Source organism: Petromyzon marinus, chromosome 14 (assembly GCF_048934315.1).
Source record: "Petromyzon marinus isolate PM22_M1 ecotype Great Lakes invasive population chromosome 14, UKy_Petmar_22M1.pri1.0, whole genome shotgun sequence".
NCBI classification, from domain to species: Eukaryota; Metazoa; Chordata; class Hyperoartia; order Petromyzontiformes; family Petromyzontidae; genus Petromyzon; species Petromyzon marinus.
The window spans coordinates 5,369,489-5,384,050 of record NC_133680.1 but is presented as its reverse complement, the minus strand read 5'-3'; the positions used below and the strand labels follow the sequence as shown (position 1 = coordinate 5,384,050).

The window sequence follows — 14,562 nt, the reverse complement described above, 5'->3', positions numbered from 1 at the left end:
TTTTTAACGATTGAGAACCAATGGGGTGCAAGGCTGCGCAGTAAAGGTTAAAAACCACTCGTCTACAAGATGAGCCAAATTGAGTTTAATTCTGGGCTTTGACTTCTCCTCAAACTAGAATCATCGGCGCTCGTGCGCGGTAGTGGGTGGCATGCATCGTTGTCGTGATGTCCTTCCGGTGCAGGCCTGGGCCTCTCCTCCATGGTGATCGTGTTCTTCTGCAACACCTACTACATCCTGGTGCTCACCTGGGGCCTGTACTACTTCATCCACTGCTTCGCCACCACTCTGCCCTGGGCCACCTGCGGAAACCCCTGGAACAAGCCGACATGCAGCGAGGGCGCGGGCCACTGCATGCTACTGAACGGCACAAACGGGACGACCAACCAGAGCGAGTGCATGAACCAGGGGGCCTTGACCTCCCCCGTCGTCGAGTTTTGGGAGTAAGTTTTTTTTTTACCTTTTTCTGTCCGTTTTGACGTCTCGCTTGGGTGTGTAGCCGTGTTATGTTTTTTTTGTGTTTTTCGTCTGCTGTTTTATTACTATTTTGTTCACTGCATGATCATAAACATGGCATCGGCATATATTTTGCAAGTAATTTGTGTCAATTGTCATTCACATGCATTGAAACGTGACGAAATTGTTATATACCCAGTAAAACGAAAAACATAATAATTGTTTGTTTTATATATATTTTGTTATTTTGTTGTTTCTCTTCAACGTGACTTTACCGAAAAAACTAAGAATATAAAAATGTGTACAAGGTCTTCGTAAACCAAACTTCACAAGTTCGTAAAGGGAGGACCCAGGACTGGTTCAGATATTACCCACCACTGACATTAGCCATGGTCAGTAATCAAACTCGTTAGATTCATAGGGTGTTCATCATTATATTTGGTTATCACAGTCTCCATCTTCGGTCAATAATCTTTGTCATTCAATTGTTGTTACCCTCAAAGTGTGGTCTCCCACCCAAGCGAATGTCAATTCATGCTCTCATCGTAGAGATCCACGGCTTGTGCTTGCTGTGCAGTCAGAGCAGCCTCACATAAAGTGCCAAAGCCCAACGGCTGAGAGGCTCAGCCCGGGATAAACCTCGATGGGATTGGCGCTCGTGCGGCAAACGGTTCCGCAGAGCGTGCATGTCCCTACCGCACTCCTGAGAGGGCGCGAGAGGTCTCTGAGCCATTTTAATCCCTTTCGCCTAACCCCCCTCTTATTCTACGCGGTCACCGCATTGCATCTCGTCCATTATTACCACCACCACCACCACCATCATCTGCCATTATCAATCCACTGTTGGATGAAGGCCTCCCAAAGGCTCTTGACATCTCTCACGATCCTGTGATGCAATAATCCACCAAGCACCTCGCACGTGAGCTGATTTCCATCACTCCATCTGCTGAGTGGGACCGAAGTCTCAGAACGTTCCATTCCTTGCCTGCCCCCCCCCAACCCATTATTCTTGACCTTTGGCCATCTTCCCATCTTGCGGCGTGACCTGCCCAATCGCACTTTCACTGTCGTCACCGTCATCTTCATCAATGTTAAACTTGCAAAGCGCTAACATTTGCTGTTGCAGGTCTCGACACCACGCTAAAAAAAATGTTCCACAGAACTGGTGTGTCCTAATGGACAGTGAGAATATACAGAGAACATATATATAGAATAGAGGAACCCAGAATGTCAATGTTCATGCTGGTTTAGCGCTGTGGTCCCTCTCTGTACACAAATGGCTGCTGTGCTGAGCCCTGCATCACAGGCCTCCCCCACGTGGTGTCAATTCATCGGAGCCAAAACAAATTGGTCAATAGGCATGTTTGACACGTTCATGTGTGGTCACTGTGCATGAGCAAGTGCACGTAGAGGAAAGCACGTGTGCATTCCTGCATTAATCTATACATGAATCACTGATTAAGACACCCAGGAGAGTCGAAGGATAATGTGTTTTTGATTAAGCAATTCCTGACCCATTTACAGGAAGCGGAGGCAGCCTATTCCTGCTCCTTGCTGCTGTGTGGGATCCGTGTAATCAGTGCAGTAAATTCCAATGCGGCCGGAGATGAAAAACCATAAGGCGTCATTTGTCTTAATTTTTACCGATCTCAGGCAGGGTACAAGACGTACAATAAGTGCGTGAACACATTCTGAAGGACATTTCTCTGTTGAAAAACATCCCATTGTCTTGAAAGTGACAATGCAGTAAATCTGTTTGTAAGTGCACAGCTTGGCAACCTGTGTAACTCCCGGGCACGGGAGGACCCTGGTACTGAGGCTTGGGAAAACTGGCCCTCGTGGAATGGGTCGTGAGAGTTGGAACATTCCATGTCCTCGAAGGCTCACCGCTCGTCAAGTCTCACTTCCAACTCGACGTCAAGCGATGGGAAACCTGAAACATGCTGATCGTTGAACGCGACGTAGCCCTGTAGCGTCGAGGGGGGGGGGGGGGCTGGAGGTTTATGTAGTGTCCTCTTCTGAATTATTGCACCCACCGTTTGCAGCTCTGGTAATTACTGATCTGCTGCGGTCTCCGTATTTTAACTCACAAGCTTAATTTGATATACAGGCTGTCTGCAACAGCTGGAGGAGGTTGGACAAAATTTCATAAAAGTATAAACTATAAAAAACGCAACCAATTTTTTTTTTATTTTAGCAGGTAAGGCCCACTTAGCAGATAAGGCCCACTTACAGTAGAAGCGACCTGGCCAGAAATGGTAGCTCAATGGAGTGGACATTTATAGCAGCCAAAATACTCTGAATTAGTCGAATCAAGAGGTTGATGGAGCGTTGCAGCACTTTCCTCATGTGGACAGATGAAGGAGAGCGAGAGTCACAGCAGCAGAATGCACCGTAGACAAAAGCAGATCGTATCGTTGCTCATTATCTTTACGTGTTTAATGTTTGCTTAATGTTTCGTTTTAACATTGACTGTGTCGGGGCCTCTCCTCCCCATCCCCGAGTTTGTATGCCACCCCCCCCCCACCCCTCTTTAAAAAAGGTCACGCGTACAGGGCTGGCCGCTACGTGTGCGGCGTGCCGCTGCAATCGATGCAGCGATCGCGTTCCCTAGAGTCTCGCGCCGACGTCGCTAGCCGTGCCTCCGCCAGTGCTCTGGAATAGTGGTGGGAGGAGGGGTGAGGGGGGGGGGTGGTGGGTGAGGGAGTGGAGGGAGGAGAAATGGTGGAATTCGTCCCCTGTCATTTACAGCTGCTTATATGAGGGAAGGTCAAAAGGTTTTCGGGAATTGAGGTACCGTGCCAAAAATAAAACGGCGCTAATGTCTAATGCCAGGCTTAATGGGGAGTCCCGTGTGGCGCTGCTGCGACGAGGGCCGAATGTGTGAGCGCGGCTTGTCCTCAAGGGTCACTTCCCTCCTTTTCTCTCGCCCTTTTAATCCTGAACCTCGCTCTCTACGGCACCGCCATGGCACGAGGCGGAGGCGTTTCAGTTTGCAGCTCGGCAGCGACAGCGGAGCATCAAGCCCACCCTGTGGCAGATTGACGGCCACGGAAGATGATGTCACAGAACTTTTCCCGAATTCGCTTAAATAGATCCCATTTTTCAACACGAGGGGTGCCAACATTTTAAATATCCCCTGCAAATACTGCTAGTCACGTGTCAATCAACCTGAAATTTGTACGGCTCAGAACCGGATTTTTTTTTTCCGGTGAATTTTTTTTAAATAAAAAAATTGGGCGTGCGTTTGAAATCGGTTCCTCTAAACTCCTTGCGGCGCCTCTCGTAGGCCATTACGTACAGGCAATGGAAGTAACCGGACGTGCGTGTGTGGCGGTGAACACTCTAACTTTTCTACTTACCATAAACGGGCCTGTTTTCCCGCATCGTTATTCGCTTCTGTGAGGTGGTTTTGCCGCAGCCTTACGGAGGCTGACGGTGATGTCACGCCAAGGCATAGAGTGGGGGGAGGGGGGTGGCGTTTCAGGGTCCTTCATGAGGGGACATTAAGGATCACGGCCATGCGCTGCTGCTGAATTTCCCAGATGATAGCCGGCGGAAACAAAAAATCAACACTAGGGCACAAACACCATTAGGCGTAATGTAATCAAGGTGGTGTAGAGGTATCGATCAGAACTGCAGCTGAACCCATCGCGTGATTGCTGATCAGGGCGGTCTGACGTTACCAAGTGAGTGATAATAGTGTCTGTCGAGGGCTAGGGCTTGTGGTGCCTCGCATGGGCTAGCAGCGTCTATTTAGAGTTAATAGCATTCAACAGAGAAGAGTGTCTAGCGATAGCCGGATGTAGCAGTCTCTAGCAAGGGTTAGTAGCACCAAGCGAGAGAGAGAGAGCTAATAGCATCTAGTGAGGGCACTAATTAATTGCATTTGGCATGGGGTAGTAGTGTCTCGTGAGAGCCCATGCAAGTATATATTTTTTCATGTTTTTTTATTACATATTTTGGAAGAAATTGATTGTCTTCGTTTCCATGAACTCCTAAATCGCTTTGTTCCGACTGATCTCGGCTAATCTCCCCCCGTACTGTATGTTCCCAAAGACTGGGGCAGAACCATTTACCTCCTTGCACCTAAGTTCGTCTGTACACCCGCTTGGGCGATCGCTGCGAGCGACAAAGCACGGTTAAGTCAGCCGTCGCTGGCCGAGAGGGGCTAATGTGTGCGTCTCGGTAGGGATGTCGTAAAAATTGTATCGATTTGCTTTCCGTGGAAAGGAAGGCCCATCTTTGACGCACGCCGCTTGCGCTTCTGTCAGGCGCAAGGTCTTGCGGATCTCCGACGGGCTCGGCAGCACGGGCTCCGTGTCCTGGGAGCTCCTGCTGTGCCTCGTCGCCGTTTGGCTCCTCGTGTACTTCTGCGTGTGGAAGGGCGTCAAGTCCACTGGAAAGGTGACTCGCTTGCGAGAGAGTTGTTGCATGCTGTCCTGCTGCATCGAATGCCTTGGAGGGCTGTTAAAAAAAAAGAGAGAAAGAGAGAGTGAAAGATAAAAAAGAGAGAGAAAAGAAAAAATACTGTTTTTTTGTCTTGTGTGTTGTATTTTTTTGTTTTTGTATTTTTAAGCTCTGAGCAGTGGGCCAGTCACGTAGCGGATTGGAATCCGTGTAACATGGCTGACTCCTGCTCACGCGCTCAACTTTGAGACGGACTTCCTCCGCTTTCGGCTTGCGTTTAATTGTTGAGGTGCTGCATCTACATCCTGTATGCTTTAGTAACTGCAACGCTATCGGATATCACACGATGCCTCTTGTGTGCACCGTTGGTGCTGTGGGGTGGGCCGGGGGGGGGGCTGGGAGGGCCTGGCGGGGCTGGGGGGGGTGGGATCAAAAACACTTAGTGGTTGCTCATCGGCTGTGCTTTTACACGAGTGCTCATCATAGGGTTGCTTACGGGGGTGCCTTGTACCACACATAGCCTCTGCTTTGCACGGCCTGTAGGTCCTATTGAGGATTCTAGCATTAATGTTATTTCTGCACTCAAGACGTAACCCTCTTCTCCCCCCCCCCCCACCCCCCTTCACTCACACACTCACACACACGCAATCAACACGCTTGTCACATACGTCTAGGGGGATATCGCCATGCTGCATGCTGTCAATTAAAACTATGTGGGATCACAGTCCGTGTTTGATAATGGGACCAGGTTTTTCAGGGTCACTACCGCTTCGAAAATCGTATCAGGGCCACCTATTCTGGTTGTAATTCCACCACTATGAGATTTTGCGCTGGCATACAGCGGTTAATACTGGTATTGGGTTAATGCCTAAAGCTCCTCCTAAGTACGCTGCCATGTAGGTCACCACAATGCCTCCCCCCCCCGCCCTTTGAATGTGTCGCCACGACCGTGAACATGACGATAAATTACATTGCAGACAAAAGTCAATGCGTCGTCTTTGGCTTGGCTAACGGGTGGCTATGGCTTTCCAACACCCCGGTGTGCTGTACTAGTAACGAATTGGCACATTCCGTTTACGTGACAACCCTTACTAATTGGCTGTGTCGGGTGGTGGCGGGTTTAACGACACATATATTTACGCGATCTGACCCCCCCGCCCCCTCCCCCCCCCAAAAAAAACAACAACCTGTATTATGGATGATATTGGTCGCGTAAGCCTACGTGTTAAACTGGGCGGCTCTTGTCGGTCGATTTAAACTCTGCAAAAGGTGCCTTCGTTTACAGCGACAGCGTTTGCTCAAGACTGCCGCGCGTGCCGTGGCGCGGTTGGTTGCCGCGGGCCCCCCCCCCCCGAATTAGAACAGATGAGTTCTTTACGTTCCACTCTGAACCCCCCTCCCCCCAACATTAGCGGCCGTACCCCATGGGCCTCCCAACAAAAGCACACCTAATAAGATCACAATGGGCATCCATTTCATTGCAAAAAACTAAAATAATCAGAAATGTTACCAACTTCCATCAGCGTTTCTGCGCGTTAATAATAATAACCCGACGTTTAAGTGAATTTACTGCATGCTGTTAAGTACAGAGCACATATCTATATTATTACAAAGTCTGTGGTAGTATTTAAAAAATAGTTATTTTACACCGGTAGTTAGAAATATGGATTACTTACATTTTTAATTTGTAAAATGCTGTCAAGACTGTGCGTGCATTAGTGCACTCCTGGGCATACGGCTAATGTAGTGAAAATCTCGCTTGAGATACACAGCAAGGATCGGAGTTGCGTAACTGGGGACTCTCCTTTTCAGGTTGTCTATTTCACCGCGACCTTCCCATACCTGGTTCTCATCATCCTCTTCATCAATGGGATGACGCTCCCAGGATCCTATGATGGCATTATGTATTACCTAAAACCCGACTGGAGCAAGCTCGGGCAGCCACAGGTGAGCAGCATCATCATCATCATAACCACTGTTGTCATCATCCTTCGTGGCCATCACAAATCATTGACAGCAAATGCTCTTCATGGCTCGTTAATGCCACAGCGATTTGGCTGTGAACCTGCGTACAGGTTTTCAGGAGCGTCTCACTGAAGAGAGATCGGCTGTGGTAATTAGTGTTGTACCCATGCTTAGTCGATAGGCCGATGCACACATCGCGTTCACGAATGGAAAATTGTAGACAGGGCACGGTGCGACTGTGGCCATACAACCCAAGCTATGGATCGTATTGTAAAACCGCTGGAGGCTGCTCTCCCGTCGACAGGGGAGTAGCAGAACTACACAAAGCCTCTCTTTGAACCCCTTTCGTGGCTAACAGACCTCGACATTGGCATTTAGCTCTTGGACATATTGCCATTCGCATGACCGAGAATACAGAACAGTATAATTATAACGAGAGCCCACAAGTGACGTCAGGACAGCATTTTGTAATATGCTCTGCTTGTCTTCATTGAACACAAAAACTACTGAACACTTATTGGACTCAACCGTCTTACGCACGAAGTAACAAGCTTCAATAATAATTGTGTTGATGTGCAATTCATGTAAATTCTCGATTGAAATTGATGCGGTGTTTAGACTTGCAGCGATTTGGGAGGTCAATGAATATGTATCAGGAAATACAGTGGGCTGTGGCTCATGGAAGTAATTGAATTGGAAAAAGAAATTCACCACCACTAGATAAAGTAACGACTGCAGATTAATGGGACAAAACATCACTTTGGAATAATATAACTGCAATGTAAAATAATACAATACACTGCCATTAAATCTAATAGCACAGCATTTGAAAGTAAATAAAAACGCGTTGTGTTATTTTCGTGACTAAATGTTATTCCATTTTTGTGACTGCCACTTCCTATCGTGGCTAGCCAGGGCGACAGGCTAATGCACCCATTCCACGAAAGAAAACACGTGTCTATGGCTGACTCACTAATACTTTAAGCCCTGAATCTGGCTAATCTGGACATCTTGGTGACCTTTTCATAATTTAAATATTCAGGTTTGCATGCACACGAGGTTTCCATGTAGACTTTAAATTCATCACGCAACAGTCTACAAAGGGCGGAGTACTAGTGTTGTGTACTACGCTCCTCTCGTGTTTTTTTTATTGTTTGTTGTAACTCTCTGACCCGCCCGTACTGAACAGTTGTGGAAAACGAGCTTCATATGTCATCGGATTTCCTTCAGTATAAATGCAGATTCTAATTCTGAAGTGCCTTAACATTTGCAATGAATCACTGCTGTCAGAAACAGTCACCAAATTTTAAATAGAATGCAATAATTGTTTAGTTATCAGTTATTTTTTGTTACAAAATTAATCGAAAGTGATGAAATTCACACGAGTATGTCACTGTACAGGTATTAATACAACTTTTGGGTATCTGCGCAAAGTAGGGCATTGCAAATATAACGCAATGCCACACTCCATCATCTCTCAGTTGCCCTAACTAACAAAGATAAAGCTTCACCGTATAGCCTTAACAGACTGTAGGGGCAAGTGCTGTTAGCGAGCACCTACACAATCGCCCTAACTAACGTACACACACACACACAGACATTGTAAGTGGGGAAAAAATAAAGGAAGGAAGTGAGGGATGGAGGCACCCCAAGCGTTGTCCATGACCCCTTGACCTGAACATGAACACTGTATGTGAGGGTCAGTCAAAACAGTTGGGAGGTTGGAATCTGAATGGTACACACAGACGCGTAGCTATTTTACTATTCGACTTAAAATAATAATATACAGCCCCTTTCGTCATTACACTGCTAGATGAAGGCAATCCCACGCTGTGTCATTTCATTGGTGTTGTTTGACCATACTTCCCCACGCTGGCCAATGTGAGTTGGGGAAGGAGGCAATGTTAGCCATGGCCGGGAGTGGCACTACGGGTCGCTGATTTTACAGCGCGGTGCGTTCGCCATTGTGCTACCTCTTTCCTCGCTCCCTGTTTTCTTTATTACTGTTTAAAATACCACAGTTAACCCTCCCCCCCCCAACATAAGTAAACTCAATGCATTAATGTATAATACTCGTAGTGTTCAAAATAGGCGTAAACAAATTAATAAGTTTTTGTTCTCATAACCTTGCGATCATCGTGTTGTTATCTTGAAGGCCAAAAATAAACCAAGTCCACACTGCGTGCGCTTTTGATACAACCGCTTCGACAACTTTCGATGATCCATACTCGAAACGTTTCGACTGGCACCTTTATGCCCAACCACACTTGCAGCAAGCGAATTCACGTAAACCCATGATTTGCAGTACTGCAACATCGTTGTCCGTGTGTGTTATTTTTTTGGTGTGCTGACGCTCGCTCACAAAACGCCCGTTGCGTGACCCGTAGGTATGGATAGACGCGGGCACTCAGATATTCTTTTCGTACGCCATCGGTCTGGGCGCTCTGTCCGCCCTCGGCAGCTACAACCGCTTCAACAACAACTGCTACAGGTGAACGAGTGACTGCGCTAACCACAGCTTGCCCGCCACGACGATTGGCCGAAGCCCTGATTGCCTGACGCAACATCCTGCACTCACAACATAGCACGTCTGATTATTTACGCGTCTGCTTATTTCGATGTTAATTTGCAAATAAATCCGTAATTTTACTATAATTTGTTTACTAGGTGCTTTCAAATTACTGCGCCGCCAATGATGATCACTTTCTGGTATTTTGGGGCGTTTGCATTCCACTCTTGGAATCCTAAAGGTGCCTTGGTTTGACTTTTTTAAAGAGTGTTTGAAAAAAAAGGCCCGTTCAACACTAAGCATCATGAAGGTGTCTTAGTCGAATTCTCTTTTGCCTTGGGCCTCAACAATGAACACTAGGGGCCTTATTTTACACTTTATCCTAAGAAATGTAAGAGTACTGTTGTCTAGAAATCTCAGCATTTTTTTAATCGTCTGTAGAATGTTTGTGTGTGTGTATATGCAATGACTGCTCATGTCGACATACGCTTCTCATTTATATAAATAAGCTAAACATAAAATGATACAAATGAAACCGTAAGAATAATTATTAACTTATGTTGCTTTATTTTGGTGACACACACAACCTATGTAGGTTTATTCTTTTATTATTAATTGTCCTCTTTAGAGGTAATGAAACGCATTTTAAGGAGTCTATTAAGTATTTGCTTATTTATTTTGTTTTATTGTGCAGTGATACATTGAAGAGAAATGCTTCCAATTTGTTAGAGGTTAATTATGAAAACAACTGCAATGAGTTAATTTACTAGTTTTCCTTTGAAGTTATCCATTGTCCCATTAGTTACATTTCTGAAAAATGCTTCAAGAACTTTACAACGGTAACTTGAAAAACAAAAAAACCACTGTGCTTCTCGATCTTGCCCGAGCAGCCCTTTTGTGTGTTACCTGATTCATGTGCCCGCATGACATTAATTAAGTGACCACGATAAGTAAGAGTGATGCCAGCATGTTGGAAGAATGGCCTGAGCACCGGGCGCACCACACAGACACACATCCGCAGCACCAGACAGAGCGAGTGCTCCGGAGAGCTCTCTTAAAACTCTTCCACCGTGCCAGCGATCTGCACTGGGGGCCTAGCCGAGCCAGCATGGCGCGGCTCACGAGACACCGCGTTGTTTCTTCACGCAAAGACCAAGCCGCGCGTGCCGCTGACGATACACGCAACGAACTAGTCGATGCGCGTGTAGACGATGCGGTGATGCCGTATCCTCACGGTTCGCCGACTGACAATCACGCACGATGATCACATCATTAGCCCCCCACGGCCCTGGCCCTGCTTTGACCTCCAAGACAGAATCCGATTTCTCGGGGAGGGCCAGCGGACCGCAGTTGAGTTCCGGCTCGGCATGGCGGATATCACCAGTGGAAAGCCACCAGTAGCACGAGGGCCCGGCGTTGGCTTGGCTCCCGGACGTAGCAGTTGGGAAAGGGGCGATTGAAGTCCGGCGTCCGGGCCACATTGCAGGAGAAACAATGCCCCCACCCCCCCAACCGCCATTTGACCCAGCGACACTGGCCTCGTTCTGTGTTCTTTTCTCCAGGGACACGTTCATTCTGGCGCTCGTCAACAGTGGCACGAGCTTCTTTGCTGGCTTCGTCGTCTTTTCCACCTTGGGGTTCATGGCGGCCGAGCAGGGCGTTGACATCTCCCAAGTGGCCGAGTCAGGTGCGGGGTCACGTTCCACTCCCTTGTCCTGAAGCCCAGCCGTAGTGCAGCTCCGACTTGGTGACGATGCCAATTTTGGATTTCTTTAAATCGCAGCACAATTTGGGATGTTGCCCCGTGGCGTACCGGCGATCGCACTCGATTTGCAATGCGATCGAGAAGTCACCTCTGTCCACTCGGCGAGTGTAAATGGGTACGACACACCCAATGGGCAGGCCACGTGTGGCGGGGTAAAGTGTGGGTATCCTCCTCACGCGGCTTCCACCTCTGGAGCAAGGGGCAGGCAGTCAACAGCATGGGTGACTGAGGACAGGGAGCTCCTGACTTTGGGGGTAAGTGGAGGAGAGTGAGCGACCTGCCGCAAAGTGAAGGTTGACTGGGAACTTTGACAAACGGCCTTGGTTGACCGAGCCGAGAGCTGTTACGGTTTCTATTGGTTTGGGCTCGGCTGCGCATTGCCTTCGTTGCTTCATTGAACATGAAGTGTTTTGGGTGGCGCGATGAGAACCGAGATTGTGGGGGGCTCGCAATGGCGTGGTGGCCGACACGTTGCCGCGCGTGCTTGGGAGAGTTCTCTGCGGTGGGGCACGATCGCTCTGTTAGGTCACATTGACTCCATTTAGCCCGCGGCGTCCCGTGGATGGAAACATTTCCGGGGGGTCCTTTTTTGAGCGAATTGAGTCACCCCGTCTGTCAGCACCAACTCGCGTAGCACTCGGAGGCTTTGAAACTCTTTCCCCTACCCCCATTACCCCCACCCTCCCCAAAAGCCTGCGGAAGTCGCCGTTACTCTGCTAATTGAACGTAGTAATAATAACCCTTAATTGCCTGGCTTTCGTCAACGCCTTCCAGTACAGTGTATGCGCGCGCACACCGTACCACGATACAATGCAGATGTTCACAGGACACCAATTGCGTTATATATCGGGTCCCGTTTTACGTAATTAATATTACGTGAACATTGCAATCGTTCAGTTAATGAAGAAGGCGTAGCTACACTGCGCCACATTTACAGCATTTTTATGATGTTTTGTAATTTTGACAAAATATCCACCAAACTCGATTGCACAGAGGAGGAGATGTGTTGTTAATTCTTATAACGCGCAAGGGGATGGATCAAAATGTTCTTTGATTAATTGCATGATTAGTGACGCTTCATCGGCCATTAATTGAATAATTCACTTTGCGCTTACAATTTTCAGTAACTCACTTGAACAAAATGAAAGGCGCACTAAATCCTTTGCCTGCGACTATTTTCACAAACTTTTAGCGAGCGGATGATTAACCAACTCAAAAGCATGCCTGGCTGCGCGCAGGCAGATACGGTTGCCAATGAGCGAAGGGCCTGTCGCAGAAATTCGCCGCTCAAGTCGTCAAAGCTGACAAGTGCTGTACCTTGACCTTTAAGGCGAAGGGTAAATTCGATAAAGCAGAGCAAATGTGGCGTGCTTTTTTGTTATCAGGTGGGACATCTTATCGTGGAACAGGGCTATGGTAATGGCGCCACGTATGTTCGGTACAACAGGGTTCGGGCGAAGCTACAGACCAGCTCACGGGCGCATGGAACGCATCCGCAGTAAATTTCTCGTGGAATTCATGAGGTTTTTTTTTCCCGTGGTTGTGTTGGAAACCCAAATTGTACAATTCCCGTCCGATCATGGGCGTGTAAATGCATTGACGTGGTGCGAATTTCATGACTGGAATCCCCCCTGCAGACAAAATGTATGCTGCTGATGGAATAGTTGAATCTGCGTCTCGCATCGCAGTTTTACAATAAAAGTGTGCTGGGTCCTCATGCAGCCTATAGACTGGAGGTATGAGCTATCTGGGTCGTGAATGATGAATGATTGGAAACTGGCTTATGTGATACATAAACCATCGTCCAATGGGACTCAGAGATTCCATCTACAAGTATCAAACACCTCCCGCAATTAGCAAGTCTATATTTACGTCGAGTATAATGTGACCGTTTGCGACCTCGCTGGATGCTTGGGTATTATAGAAGGATCTGTGAAAAGGAGGTCGAACATATGAACGTGTTTATTAAATGACAGTTGCACCATGCACAGTTAACTTACCAGGCAAAATGACTGGCCACAAACTAGTTTGAACGTAGGTAAATGTGTTTTTGAAGTCAGCGATTTAAGATCTCAGTAACTGCTGTAAATTATGATGCTGTTGATAACATAAGACAAGCCGGCCTTTCCCAAATAAAACTTAAAATGAATGTAAAACGAGGGGGTACTAATGAACAGTAGCTCCTATGTAATGGCTTCTGAAGTTAATAGTTGCCTGTTTGAAGGATCTCGTTTTTTTGCAGCAGTATTGGTCGGCACGCTGGACTCGCAATCCGAAGGTCGCTCGTTCGATATGAACTCCCCATCACCACAGTTGAATCAATGGGAACATTTCCTTATTCACTTCCGCGCGTGGCGGGGCGAAGTGTGGATGCTTCCACCTCTTCCAAGATGTCTGGCTGGTGTGGATGAGAAGGCCAAATGCCAGTGTAGTGGGGGTTTTTTTCTAGCACTTCCTCGCGTTGAGGCCCTTTTCCCAGCAGTGGGATGAGTGAGGAACCACGGGGCTGCAACCTGTACGTCTTTAGTGAACGCGCTGTCCTTTTGGAGCCATTGGGGACGCTGCGGATATGTGCCGGACACCATTTTCCAAGAACTGGGTGGGGGGCGGTTAATTGGTCAGGGCGGATTTGTGACGGTCAGATATATTACTCGCCGCACTGCAGGGGGCGGAGCGGCGGTCTAGGCGATTAGGCCGTTGCGCCAACAACTTGATTTGCCAGCCACGGGTAACATCAGAGGCGAAGTGATATCTGAACCGGTGCTGGCTGCCTCTGCCTTCACCAACGCGCGCTGACCAGCGGTGGGGGATTACGGTGACTGACACGGCGCGGGGAGGCATTCATTCAACTGCAGATTTACAATGGGCCGTAAAAAAAAAATCCATACATTTGCATTTCAGTGGTGTGCGTGTGACGTAAGCTGACAAATATAGACTGATATGTATGGTACACGTGCGAGCACGTGGTATGTGTGTACATGCTTGTAAATGGGTGATAGCTGCCTTCATAATAAATGTCTCATGCAACGCATGTGGGGAAATCTTTATTCCGTTGATAGGAACACGACTCCAGTGTCTTTGAGGTTCATGGGAAGGTTGCACAACTGAAAGAGCACTTGATGTGCTCTTGCCACTGCAGTAAAGTGTGCGTGTGTTCTGAGTTGGCTGGCTGGCACCTCAAGGGCCAGCGCACTGCCGAGTCCCTCGGTTCAAGTCCTTTGTTCAGCTACCTGTGGTTAAACTAGGTCATCGGGTGTGCAGTGAGTTCATGGCCTCAGCCTGGTCACTCGCGCATCAAATAGAACACAAGCTATTTTTTTTTATTTTACTTAATTTGGCTTATTCCAGCTATGGATGGCGAGATGTTAATTACCTCGCTCGTTATGCAGGAGGTCGTGGGTTCGATCCCGACTCTGACGCATGTATATTTGGAGTTTTGCACGTTCTCTCCGTGGTC

The 14,562-nt window shown here is 47.8% G+C and overlaps 1 protein-coding gene across 1 annotated transcript in view; it reads left to right on the top strand.

The window, feature by feature from the left end:
• Positions 1 to 14,562, top strand: part of SLC6A8 (solute carrier family 6 member 8) — a 42,047-nt gene that overhangs the window by 18,574 nt on the left and 8,911 nt on the right. Inside the window, exons 3-7 of the mRNA XM_032954264.2 lie at positions 185 to 443; positions 4,731 to 4,863; positions 6,679 to 6,813; positions 9,219 to 9,322; positions 10,903 to 11,027. Coding sequence (XP_032810155.1) covers positions 185 to 443; positions 4,731 to 4,863; positions 6,679 to 6,813; positions 9,219 to 9,322; positions 10,903 to 11,027 — 756 coding nt within the window. The remainder of the gene's footprint in view (positions 1 to 184; positions 444 to 4,730; positions 4,864 to 6,678; positions 6,814 to 9,218; positions 9,323 to 10,902; positions 11,028 to 14,562) is intronic.